Below are 12,951 nucleotides of genomic sequence, written 5' to 3' on the forward strand. Positions count from 1 at the left end.
TCAGTAATAAAACAACTCAATACGAAAATGGGCAGAAGACCGGAACAGACCTTTCACCAAAATAGTATATGCATATGATAAGATGTTTGACACCACTACTCATCAGGAAACACAAATTAAAACTATAGTAAGACTCAACTACCTACCTTTCCAATGGCTACAATTAACAAGTGCTGATGAGGATGTGCAGCAGCAGGGGCTCCTATCCACGGCAGATGAGCATACAGAGGGTACTGTGACAGAGGTTAAGCCTATCATATGATCCATCTCTTCCATTCTTAAGCATTTACCCAAGAGAAATGAAAACATGCATCTATACAAAGTCTTGCTTTATAAATGTTCTTCTATTAGTGATAGCTCTAAACTAGAAACACCCAAATATTCATCACCAAGTGAATGGGAAAACAAACTGTGCCATGTGATGGGATGGAATACTGCTCAGAAATAAAAAGACACAACCTGTGTGAGTGAATCTCAAAATTAGTAAACCAAGTAAAAGAAGCCTGACAAAAAGAGCACATGTCATAAAAATCTATTTATATAAAATTCTAGAAAATGCAAACTAACCCAGAGTGACAGAAAGCCTATCAGTGGTTGCCCGGGGCAGGGGGAGGGCACAGGAAGCCTTTAGTGGTGACAGATATGTTCGTGATCTCGATGGTGTTACAGGTATATACACATCTTACCAAATTTGGTAGAGGAATCAGTGCAGGAGTGGCAAACCAGCAACTCTACAACGGACTCAACACTGTGCTCCAAACCAAGGAAAATAAAACTTACAGAAAAGCTGGGATGCACATCAAATATGTGTTTACTGTACATCAATTATACTTCATTACTGCTCTATATCCCCCAAAAATTAAGCAGAGGAGCGTGCTAGGGTCTGAGGAGAAAACAGAAGGAGCGAAACAGCAGTTCGGGAGCTCTCTGCACTGAGCTCTGTAGCAGCACTGTGGGGCTATGCCGAGCGAGGCCCAGCGGGAAGTCTGTGATCCCGAACCCAGCCACAGTGGATCCGTTCAGGAACAGGCACGCAGGAGGCAGAGAACTTGATGGAAAGAAGGTACTACTGGGAAGATGCTCTGGGTGACACAGGCAGAGGCCGGGGGGGGGGGGGCGGGGCGCGGGAGGCAGATCACAGCACAGGCAAGATCTTCACAGGGCTGATCTTTTCAGGGGAAAAAGAACACTGACACGCCGCTGTGGTGTGGAAGTCTGGCGTGCAGGACCAGACCGGTGCAAGATCGGGTGTTACCACACCAGCTCCCGGTAAACGACAGCAGCAATGCAAGTGGAAGGTGGGCCTTCTCCAACACAAGTGTAGCTCTAGACAGTCACCTGAGAGATCAACATGCTCAACAGGCGTCTGGTCTGCTCGATTCCTATTAGCCAGTGTAGGGGAGGATTTCTCCCACTCAAGCTGCCCCATCCCACTGTGAATGATCAGAGTGCAGCCTACCCCAGTCTGCTTGGACTTTAAAATGTGGCTGGTCTCTTATATAACATTGGATCCAAAATCAGAGGGGAGCCATCATGTCCCATCACTCTCGGTATTTCTCCACTGGCCCACATCCTGGTCCCAAGGAGAACGGCTCTCTTCCCCCTGCTCTTTTCTTCTGAAACAGCCTTAAATACTCCATAAAAGAACCAACCTCCTTGGAGTCTGACTCTCGATTTCAACACAAATGTTTCCTCTCTGACCTTTTACTGACACCTCACCCTATAGTCCATCTTCTGCTTCTCCTAATTAAACCAGACCCGCCTTTCAGGAACTGCTCAGATCTTATACACCCTGTGGCCCCTTCCTGACTAGAACTCTTCATCTCTGTATCCACTTAAGAGGGAATTTAAAGTAGAATCAAAGGAAGCAATGAAAGGCACAATGTTTAGAGAAAGACTTAAGAGGCTAAATTTTTAAAAAGGAACATGAAAAAGCTCAAACTCTACATAAAAATGAATTCATAAAATATCTTTACCAGTTTCACTATTTTCAGGCGGAGATTCATGTTCTGAGCGATCCAGAGCCAAAGTGCTCACAGCAGTTTGGTCTGACTCCTGCAAATCCGATAGTGCCACATTGTCATGACTTTTATCACCATCGCCATTGGCATCCAATCCTGTAATTAGGAATTTTACCCCAAATTTTATGATTAGAATAACTTTCTCTTAAAACAAAAAACCTTACAGTTGCAGTTACTTCAATTTTTTAACTTGATTGTGAAAGATCCTCCGGCTCTTACTGTAACAAATCACACGACACAAATTTTAATTTTCTTGTTTTCAATTTTTTAAAAACTTATTTTCAACTCATAACCCCGAGATCAGAGTGGCATGTTCTACCAATGGCATGTTCTACCAACTGAACCAGCAAGGTGACCCAATTAGCAATTTCTTACAGAGGGATTAAATGAGAACAAAGACAAAGCCTTGAGAGCAAAGGTGCTCCTCATCATACTCATGCTCATAACTCACCCTCCTGGCCGCAGTCTGTGCAAGGGCCTGAAGACTCCTCCCAGTCCGCACTCACACCGCCATCTGCTGCACTACCCGCATCCAGATGCAGCACAGGGGTCCCCCACACCTTAGCATTAGGGTTTAGCTCTGAAACCTTGGCAGTCGGTACCTAGGGGAAAATGGGACACAAACATTTGTCTCTGAATTCCAGTCAAACACAATTTTACTTATTAATTCATACGTGAAATGCATCTGTGCAAGAAAAAGGTCAGAACGGCAGAGTCTGTCTTATGTGTACACTGGGGATGAAACGTGGTGCAAAGTAACAAAAAAGTCGAGACACCAAGCTCGGCTTCACTCACCATCAGCCTCCTCAGTTCCTACTGAGTGAAAGGCTCTCCAGAAGTTGCAAATGAAAGGATGAGGCCCCTGCCTTCACAGACATTCAGTAAACAACTGGGGATCCAACTGTCATCTCTATTCTAGACACAATTCAGATTTACAAACCTGAACAGAACGCAGATGAATACGTTCTTAAACAAAGCTCAAATACTCATATTATGAAGGATACAGAACATGCAAACCGCTTGGAAGAACAGAGATCTTCTAATGGGTCTGCAAGACGGGTGCTCCGTGCTGCCTCCACTGTGAGCCTGCTCATTTCCAGGGACACTGGCCTCCTTTCTGTCCGGCTGCTGGGGCAATACTGGGACAGTGTTCATATGCTCACACCTTCATTTCCTGGTGTACCTAACAACCCCCTGAGTTTTCTTCTCTTGCTCACATATCTCAAGCGAACCCAAATCTAAAGAAAAATCAAGGGCAGCCCGGATGGCTCAGCAGTTTAGCTCCGCCTTCAGCCCAGGGCGTGATCCTGGAGACCCAGGATCGAGTCCCGCGTTGGGCTCCCTGCATGGAGCCTGCTTCTCCCTCTGCGTGTGTCTCTGCCTCTCTCTCTCTCTTTCTGTCTCTCATGAATAAATAAATAAAATCTTTAAAAAATAAAAATAAAGAAAAATCAATGTATCTGGGGGAGTTACTCCCCAAACTCCAGTTCATTGTCAGTTCTGTCAGCAAACCTAGCCAAATAATACCCAGGTAATACAAGCCTTGATACCACTACGCAGGGATCAGAGCTTCCTGGGAGGGGGATGAGGGTCCCAGTCCCAGGGGCCCCCAGGGAGCACCAGGCAGGAGCCCTGAACTGGAAGTAGCCTCCCAGCACCCCAGCATGACCCCCAAGGGCAGATGCGACCCAATACTACCATGATGAGCCCTCGAGGAAATGTGTAGATTAACAATCTTTAGATGACAGAATAAATTCATTCTGGCTGTGGTGATTAAAGCTTTCAGTGAGAAACAAGACTATCTCCGACCATGACAGGACAGGCCAATGTGGTTACACGACAACATGCATTTTGCAGCCCGAGGAGGTGAGAGAGCCCAACAGGCTTTCCCTTCTTCGAGTGTATCACACTCCGGAAGCACAGATTCTTCAGTCTCCCTTCTGATGGGACATCTAAACTTCCAGTTTGTTTTCAGTGCAGTGTGAGGACAGAACGGTGAACAAAGCAGACACAACCCCTGCTCTCATGAGCAAAGAGCACAATGCAGGATACACTCCGTATTTCACAGACATCATCACCCTCCTTCATCATTTACTCCGTTTTCCACCTGTGTTTTGTTGTTGTTCTTTGTTTTGTTTACCTCATGCCCCTCTCTCTTTCCTGGTCCAATGCTGATAGAAAGACCTTTTACTGGCTGGACTCTCCACCACACAACACACATGAAGCTTTCCCACGTTACTGTATTCAACCCACTAAGCTGGCCCTGACCTCCAGTACACACCACACATCCTCTAAGTTCCTACCACCCACGAAGGGGTCCTTGCCACTGTCAGCACCTTCTGCAGCTAACTGTGCTGGAGCATTCCCAATACGTAACATGATTTTAGGCAGTTAAGCAGTATTCAAGTGTGTATCTCACATGCCACAACTGAATAGAAATCTATCCTTAGGTAATTTACTACTTAAGCAGTAAATATTCAAATCCAAATCAAGTATTTGGGATCTAACACAATTTCAAGCAGCTAACCAGTATTGAAGTGAGACTCTTGAGTGACAAGGCATGAAAGAATGGAGACATATAATTAGGAGCTGCTGGCATGACAACTATGTCGAGTCTGCTAGGTGCCAGGCACATTCCATGGACTTTCCTGAGCTTAATCACAACAACCCTATGAGGCTTTCACAAATAAGAATACTGAGGCAGAGAGAGGTTAAGTAATGTGCCCACCAAGAGAGTAATTAGAAAACTAACATCAGCAAAGACAAAACATTACCAAGAGTTCATGACCTCCATTTAATTCACATGAAAAATAACTTGTCTTCCTTGTATGTCTTTAAGGTGTGGGTCTTGTCCTGCAGTCATGTGGAACTCTAAGCAGCCATCAACATCTCAAGTTTCACCTGCTTGGCTACCTGTTTTATTTTTCCACTGAAAAGTCATGGCTGAGCAGTGGTTATTAAAACCAAAAGTGAGCTGACCTCAATAGCTGCATCCTGAAGCGATTTTATATAAATGACCCACACCACTCTTTCAAAGTACAGCATCCATAAATCCTGATGTTCTGAAGAAACTCTGCACCCAAACACCAGGCTCCATTAAAAAAAAGAAAAAAGAAAAAACCAACAACCTAACAATTCATAAATCTGTGTTTTCTGGACAAGAGAAAGAATGGTCCACTGACAGGTTACTGAGTAGCAATCAGAGGAGCTAGTATCAGAGAAGGGGACAAGGGAGCTGAGGAATATAAAGTAAGTGAGACGGTGGGGGAAGGAAACTTTCAAACTTTTTATTTCATAATTGGTAATCACACCTGCTTATGTACTTCAAGGCCTAATTTTCTAAGTTTTTGCCTCCACCACTACTTAAGAAACAAAAGCTATTAACTTCAATGTAACTCTTTTTAGCAAAAATCCCAACTGTGGGAACAGAAAGAAGGTTAAATGTACATTTCCCTAAGTTACAGGGTTACATTTACACTTCTGTTCATGTAATTGGGACTAACATTTGAACCACATCTATCTCCTTACTACCATCAGTCGTTTTTCTTGTCTACAAAAATCACTAATAATAAACTATCATCAGGGCTCCTGAGTGGCTCTGTCAGTGAAGCGTCTGACTTTGGCTCGGGTCATGATCCCAGGGTCCTGGGACTGAGCCCGTACTGGACTCCCCTGCTCAGCGGGGAGTCTGCTTCTCCCTCTCCCTCTGCCTGTGAGGCACACCCCTCTCTTCTCATGAGTATGAGCACACACGCACATGCTCTCTCTCCTCTCAAATAAAATTTTTAAAAATTAAAAAATTATCAAAAAAAAAAAGAAATAACAAATGTTGGCGAGGACATGGAGAAAGGGGCACTCTCTTATACTGTTGGTGGGAATGCAAACTGGTACAGCCACTCTGGCAAAGAGTATGGGGGTTCCTCAAAAAACTGAAAATAGAAAACTCCTATGATCCAGCAATCCCACTTCTGGATATTTACCGAAAGAAAACAAAAATACTAATTTGAAAAAAGTGTCTGTACCCCATGTTCAATGCATTATTTACATTTATAATAGCCAAGATAGGGAAACAACCTAAGTGTCCACTGAAAGATGAATAAAGAAGATGTGGTATATATATGTACAATGGAATATTACTTAGCCATAAAAAAGAATGAAATCTTGCCATTTGCAATGATGCAGAGGGAACTAGAGGGTATTTTGCAAGTGAAATAAATCAGACAAATACCCTATGATCTCACTTCTATGTGGATTCTAAAAACAAATAAACCAAGCTCATAGACAAAATCAGTAGTTGCCAGAGGTGGGAGCAAGAGCTGGGAAAATGGGTGAACCGTTTTTTTGCTTCTAGTTTAAATGAACTAAATTTATAAATACATAAACTACTGGTTGAGTCAATGAGATTCTGCTGTTAGAAGTATGCCTTTCAATTATACATTGAAAAGGACTACTTTCAGTGCAAGACTAACTTCATGTTTGTTGAGTGTTGGTGTTTATCACAGACTAGCTAGAAAGATGCTCAAATTAGCTGCCCACTGCAGCAGCATCTGTGAAGCTTCTTCCAAATGAGCAGGGCCGGAGCACATGGTTGGAAAGCTCTGCAGGTGCTTGGACTGCCAGGAGGCAGACTTCAGAGCCAGGTAAAAGCAGCAAACTTGTAGCAGAAAGCACAGATTCTGAGTTTTCTATCTATACTGTCCACGTGTGGACTTTTGAGAAGTGACTTTAAAATTCAATGGACAAATGCCTGTTTTGTTCCAACAAGGGGGTCATGAGGAAGGACACAGTCCGGGCAGGGCAGCCCTCGAGAGCGCACACAGAAAGCGCACACAGAAGAGGCCTGCACCAAGCTGCGTCTGAGGGCTGGCAGTGCTGGGTACAGTGCTAACCAGAGCTGGCACACCAACTCTGGCCTAAACATACCAAACAGCAAACGGAGTCACGGTCTCCAGCTTGGAGATCGTTAAGCTAATGCTGTGACTCACAGCCTCACGTAAACATTCAAATGACTGCCCATTACTTAGAATAAAACTTCATGGCAGTTAAAAGCAATCAGAGGGAAACACCTGCCTTTCACAGCACAGTAATAAAGACTGATAAATCATACTTACTAACTGTCCACCTCTATTTTGCCATCCCCAAATAACAGCATCCTCAGCCACCGGGAGCTGATACGGGGGCGTCTCCATCCAGTACAAGGCGACTTCTAGGTCTGGTGGCCTCCTGTGCAGACACTCATTAGGTACCTGTTCCTCTTCGAGGGCTTTTCTCCCACCTGTCTGCGCCCACGGACAGCCCTCCTGGTACCCACTGCAGCCCTCGGCCAGTCCTTCAGAAAACAGCTGACTCACAAATCCTCCCAGTGGGTAACAGGCAAGTTCATTCACAAACTGGGAGTACACTTCCTCTGGGAAGCTCTGCCAATCCCCTCCTGCAGGGCTTTCAGGAATATTTACAGCATCTTCTGTGAGTGGTAAGACGTGGTCCCTGCAGGGTGGTACCGCGATCTCTGCAGTCTCACCTGGGATGACAGGAATGACCTGCAGGCCCTCGTGACAAGGGGCTGTATATCTGTCCACTGGGGCAGCCTCAACACCGGCCACACACGAACAGCCCTCAAGAGTCTCACCTAATTCCAATTCCCTGGGAGTCACCCGTGGACTTCCCACGGAATCCATGGCACCATGTACCGCAGTTCCATTAAGCACGGGCACGGCACGTCTCCGGCTGACACGGTGTGCACGTGTGCTCGTCCCACACACATCGATGTTGTCTCTGTCCCCTCCCTTACCTGCTGGTGCTGGCTGGCTTGCCCCCAACGTGCCACCGTCTAAGGCATCAGAACTTTGCTCAGCTGACCCTGAGGAAAGCGGCCCCAGCCCTGCATTTTCATCGCTGTTAAGAGAGTCCTCTTGTACCTGTGACCTCCGCTCACCTGAACCTGAACTCTGGTTTGGAGGTGGGGCAAGATCCAGATCCTCGTGTCCATAGTCCTTCACTGTGCGGGGCTCATGGTTCTCCTCCGTGGGACGGCTTCTGCAGCCGGGCTGCTCTGCCCTCTCAGGCCTCCTGCACATCCGTACAGCCAGACTGGGCACTGCCCCGCGTGGTGCCGTCCTGGTTTCCCGCTTGACGGGGTTTTCAGAGTCTGACTTCACGCTTCCTCTGTTCTTCTTGGTCTCTCTGGGACTGCCTTTCAGTGACTCTTTTCCAGCACTTTCTAAGCTTCGCCGGTCACTCTCTATACTCTTCACAGACATTTCATCTTCTGGGTTAAAACTCAGGCTAGTTTCACTCTCTTCTTCAGCGCAGGTGAAAGCAAATGCAGAGGAGATGAAGTTACTCTTAGGACACTGGGAGCCATCAAGAGTCTTGTCATCCGGGAGCACCTCCTGTGAGCTTCTGAGTTCCGGGACGCCCTTTCTTTGGCACGGTCCCTCCGAGTGTGTCTTGCACGGTGTACCAATCAAATCACAGACGTGTGCGTGGGCCATGCTGGCCCCGCCGTCTGCACACAGGTCTACCTGATGTGAAGATCTCCATTCAGAAGCCCTCTGTCCATGACTCTCTTCCTCAAAAATGCTCATTTTCTCCTTATCTTGATAAGATGAACCATCTTTGTTCACAGGCTGGATGCCTCCGGGTTTCGGGCTGCAGCCGCCCTGCTGCTGCCCCTCGCCCATCACGGGCCCCAGGAGGTGCTCCGGTCCGGGATCGCCAGGTCTCTTAGGGGCTGCTTCTTGGCAACCGGCGTGAATGGGGAGACGCTCGCTGCCAAAGCTCAGGGAAGCAACATGGCTTTCTGGACTTAAACGAATCCCTTCTAGAGCCTGGGGAAGGAGTCTACTTTCTGGTCGGCTACCATGGCAGCTCAGGGGCTGGACAGAATTATCCTTGCCTTCCTTCTCCGAGCTCGCACTCCAGCCTACACTGGCTGCCACAGCCCCGGGCTCGCCGCATCTCTCAACTTCTGAAGGGACGGTAAGTAAATGGACATGTGCACCAGCCATCGGACTTACCCGGCCCGCAAGACCGCTCTCACGCTCCTCAGGGGCGCCCCGCGCACGGTCTGCGCTACCACCCCCCTTGGGGAGTACGCCCACGTCACATAACGCACCGCTTTCAGTGTGATCCTTAGAGAACCCAGCGTAAGTGTGTGCCCTTAAAGACATAGTCATTAGTTCAAAACCCGGCGTAGCGTTTTCCTTAAACACTGCTGTCACTTTGCTTGCCCTGGGCACGCCCCGTGGGGACAGCTCTTCCTGCCGAGCGTCTAACTGTCCCGGCCCCTGTGTGGCCCTCAAGGGCGGCCAGGCCCCTCTGCGAACTGCCTCAGAGGTGACAGCTGACCGACTGTCTTCTACTGCAGCTGCTTCACACTCGGGGGCACCCAGCTCACCAGCTACGTCCAGGCAGTCAGGGTCTACGACACAAATACTGTACAACTTGCACGCTCTTTCACGCCTCCGAGCTTCGTGATCCACACACACAGGGTTTTCGGCCTTCACCCCCCTCCCAGGTGTACCCGAGGAGCTCACATCGCTGCTCATCTCCACATCCACCGCTACAGACCTAGCCCCGGTGGCCGGGGGCTGGCCGAGGTGGCTCCGCACAAGGGCTGCTTCCTGCACACCCCGGCCACGAGGCCCCAGAACACAGGAGAGAGACGCGTCACGTCTGGAACGACCATCTTCCGAGAGACCCGGCTTACAGACGGAGCTCACACAGCACGTGACCGAGACGCTGTCACAACCCCGCGCAAGAGCAACGCCTTCGGAATTCTCCGTGCTCTCCTGTAAATGCTCACACCTCGTTAGGAACGGGCATGCTGGCGAGGAGACCAAGTGTGACGACTGCCTCAGCCCCCGACCCTGCTGGCACCCTGGCCTCACGAAAGCCGTTGTCCACAGATGAGCTCCGGCAGCTGCCCTGCTGCCTCCATGTCTGACACCATGAAGCTCCTCACCTTCAAGGGCATCAAGTAATGAAGACAAAGCTTTACTTATCTTGTTCTCCAGCTCCGGCTGCTCCGCAGATTGCTGCAACAGACCAGCTTTTTCACTGTCACAGTCACTACTTAATTCTTTGCTGAAGCAACAACCCATGTTCCAAAGTTCAAAAACTCACAGAACCATGCCTGGTGTTCTCGGAGTCTCCACAAGTGCAGCTCACACTAACTTGCTAGGATTTCTGACGAGCAGCCAACACCCAGATACCAAAAATAACCCCTTGCATGCAGTCACATGTCCCTGCCACTCAAACCCAAAATCCAAACTACGATGACAGGCCCTGCCAAACAGCCATCCTTCTCCACGCACTAAAAACCAAACGGCACGTGGAATCCAAAGACTCAGAAGAACAATAAATAATTTTTATGTTATTTTTCCTATTCTCAAACTCAATTTTAAAAATCCCTACAATTGTTATCCCAACCAGAACAAGACATTTCAGACTCCTGCTTCTTCCAGTGTTTCAGCATTCTCTAAATAACCTACCACGGATGCGGGCAATCAAAGAAGTGAGCGTGTTGATTTCCCAAGGAGAAACAATTAATGTGCTCTTCAGAATGTACGGGCAGAGCTGCCTGGGTGGCTCACGGCACGTCATGATCCCGGGGGTCCTGGGGTGGAGCCCCACATGTGGGGGCGGCGGAGGGGGTAAGCAGGGAGACTGCTTCTCCCTTTGCCACTCACTCCCCTTGCTCGCACTATCAAATAATCTTTAAAAAAAAAAAAAAAAAGGCAAAAACAAAACCTAGAATGCATAGGCAGGCATAGTTGTAACTCATTTTCTGCCCTGAAAAGGAAGTCTGCGGGTGTACAGACTGCGAGGCATGAAGTTGGAATGGTGTTCATTAGGGATGCACATTGGAATGTTTACGGTGAATGGCCCATCATCTGGGATTTGCTCTAAAACACCCGGCAAGTAAGGAAGTAAATACATACATATCATTTTTCTAAATGTGTGTGTGTAGAGGGAAGGAAGAGATAAAACAAAAGTAGCAAAATTGGGGGGGAGGGGGAACTCTGAGTTCACAGGGGGCATGCACGGTTTTACTTTATGTTCTAACCTTCACAGATGTCTAAAAATTCTCATTAAGGGACGTCTGGGTGGCTCAGATGTTTAGCGCCTGCCTTGGGCCCAGGGTGTGATCTTGGAGTCCTGGGATCAAGTCCCACATCGTGCTCCCTGCATGGAGGCTGCTTCTCCCTCTGCCTATGTCTCTCATGAATAAATAAAATCTTAAAAATAAATAATTAAAATTCTCACTAAGACAAAGGAAAGAGCAAGAGAAAAAGGGAAAAGAAGAAAATCGACACCCACCAGGCCAGTAACAGGAAGTACCTCGAAAGCTCCCAAGTCCTTCTTGGTCCAGGTTACCTGTTCAGGTGTGAGGCTCAGCTTGTGTGCACTAAGTCAATAAGTTTTGGCAGATCATCTCATCTCTGTGTGTCTTTCCTCATTTGTGAAATGGGGCCAACAGTAGCACCTACTTTTAAAGAGTTGTCATGAAGACACTGAGTAAAATACTCAGAACAGAACCTTAACACCACTGTGGCCCTCGCGCTCTGATCCCGACCCACCTCTAGAATCACCTCTTACTCGGTGATGCCATCCTCCTTACCTTCTCTATTTCATCCAAAGGACCCAACCAAACAACCAGAGCATGGCCTGTATTTGCTCAAACCATCTGTCAGGTCTCCTAGCTGTGCTTTCCCACTTTTACCATCCTTTGTAAGGCCATCCCTCCCAACTGTGCAGAACCACTGTCTCCCAGCACCACACGCTGGTCACTCTACATCTCTTAGAAAAGCATTCTAGGGATCCCTGGGTGGCGCAGCGGTTTGGCGCCTGCCTTTGGCCCAGGGCGCAATCCTGGAGACCCGGGATCGAATCCCACGTCGGGCTCCCAGTGCATGGAGCCTGCTTCTCCCTCTGCCTGTGTCTCTGCCTCTCTCTCTCTCTCTCTCTCTCTCTCTGTGACTATCATAAATAAATAAAAAATAAAAATAAAAAAGAAAAGCATTCTAACAGCAAGTCTTAGTGTCTGTACCATCAGCTACCTCAAACTGGGGTCTGTGGTGCCTTGGGAATCTGCAGGTACCCTAAAAGATTAAAAGATGTAAACACAGGGACGCATGGGTGGCTCAGTCAGTAAAGCATCCAACTTTTGATTTCAGTGCAGAGCATGATCTCACGGTCCTATGTTGGGCTCTATGCTCAGGACAGTCAGCTTCTCCTTATTCCTCTGCTCCTCCCCATGCTTGTGGACACTCTCTCAAATAAATTTAATTGAAAAAGATGCAAACACAAAATCTTAAACATTTGCCCATGTTTGTATATAGCTTTAGGAGCACGGTAGCACCACGTGACAATACTTAAACTGACCTGCTCTGAGAAAAAAAGTTTGATTTAAAATGCCCCAAATTTGGGATCCCTGGGTGGCGCAGCGGTTTGGCTCCTGCCTTTGGCCCAGGGCACGATCCTGGAGACCCGGGATCGAATCCCACGTCGGGCTCCCGGTGCATGGAGCCTGCTTCTCCCTCTGCCTATGTCTCTGCCTCTCTCTCTTTCTCTCTATCATAAATAAATAAAAATTAAAAAATAAATAAATAAAAATAAAAAAAATAAAATGCCCCAAATTTGGGCAGCCTGGGTGGCTCAGCAGTTTAGCACCACCAGAGGTGGCCCAGGGCCTGATCCTGGAGACCCAGGATCGAGTCCCACATCGGGCTCCCTGCATGGAGCCTGCTTCTCCCTCTGCCTGTGTCTCTGCTGCTCTCTCTCTCTCTCTGTGTCTCACATGAATAAATAAAATCTTTTAAAAAACAAAAAAATAAAATAAATAAAATGCCCCAAATTCAATCCTGCCTAGTGAGGACTAAGTGACACCACATAAGCCAGAGAAACAAACAGGCAAAAGTTGTGG

At 47.6% G+C, this 12,951-nt stretch overlaps 1 protein-coding gene across 2 annotated transcripts in view; it reads right to left on the bottom strand.

The window, feature by feature from the left end:
- LARP4B (La ribonucleoprotein 4B) overlaps positions 1 to 12,951 on the bottom strand; it is a 94,749-nt gene that overhangs the window by 47,147 nt on the left and 34,651 nt on the right. For both annotated transcript variants that reach the window (XM_055331868.1, XM_055331869.1), the window contains exons 4-5: positions 2,473 to 2,623; positions 1,977 to 2,117 (exon numbers count right to left, since the gene is read on the bottom strand). In XM_055331868.1, the coding sequence (XP_055187843.1) occupies positions 1,977 to 2,117; positions 2,473 to 2,623 (292 nt within the window). The remainder of the gene's footprint in view (positions 1 to 1,976; positions 2,118 to 2,472; positions 2,624 to 12,951) is intronic.

Source organism: Nyctereutes procyonoides, unplaced genomic scaffold (assembly GCF_905146905.1).
Source record: "Nyctereutes procyonoides isolate TBG_1078 unplaced genomic scaffold, NYPRO_anot_genome, whole genome shotgun sequence".
Classification (NCBI taxonomy): Eukaryota; Metazoa; Chordata; class Mammalia; order Carnivora; family Canidae; genus Nyctereutes; species Nyctereutes procyonoides.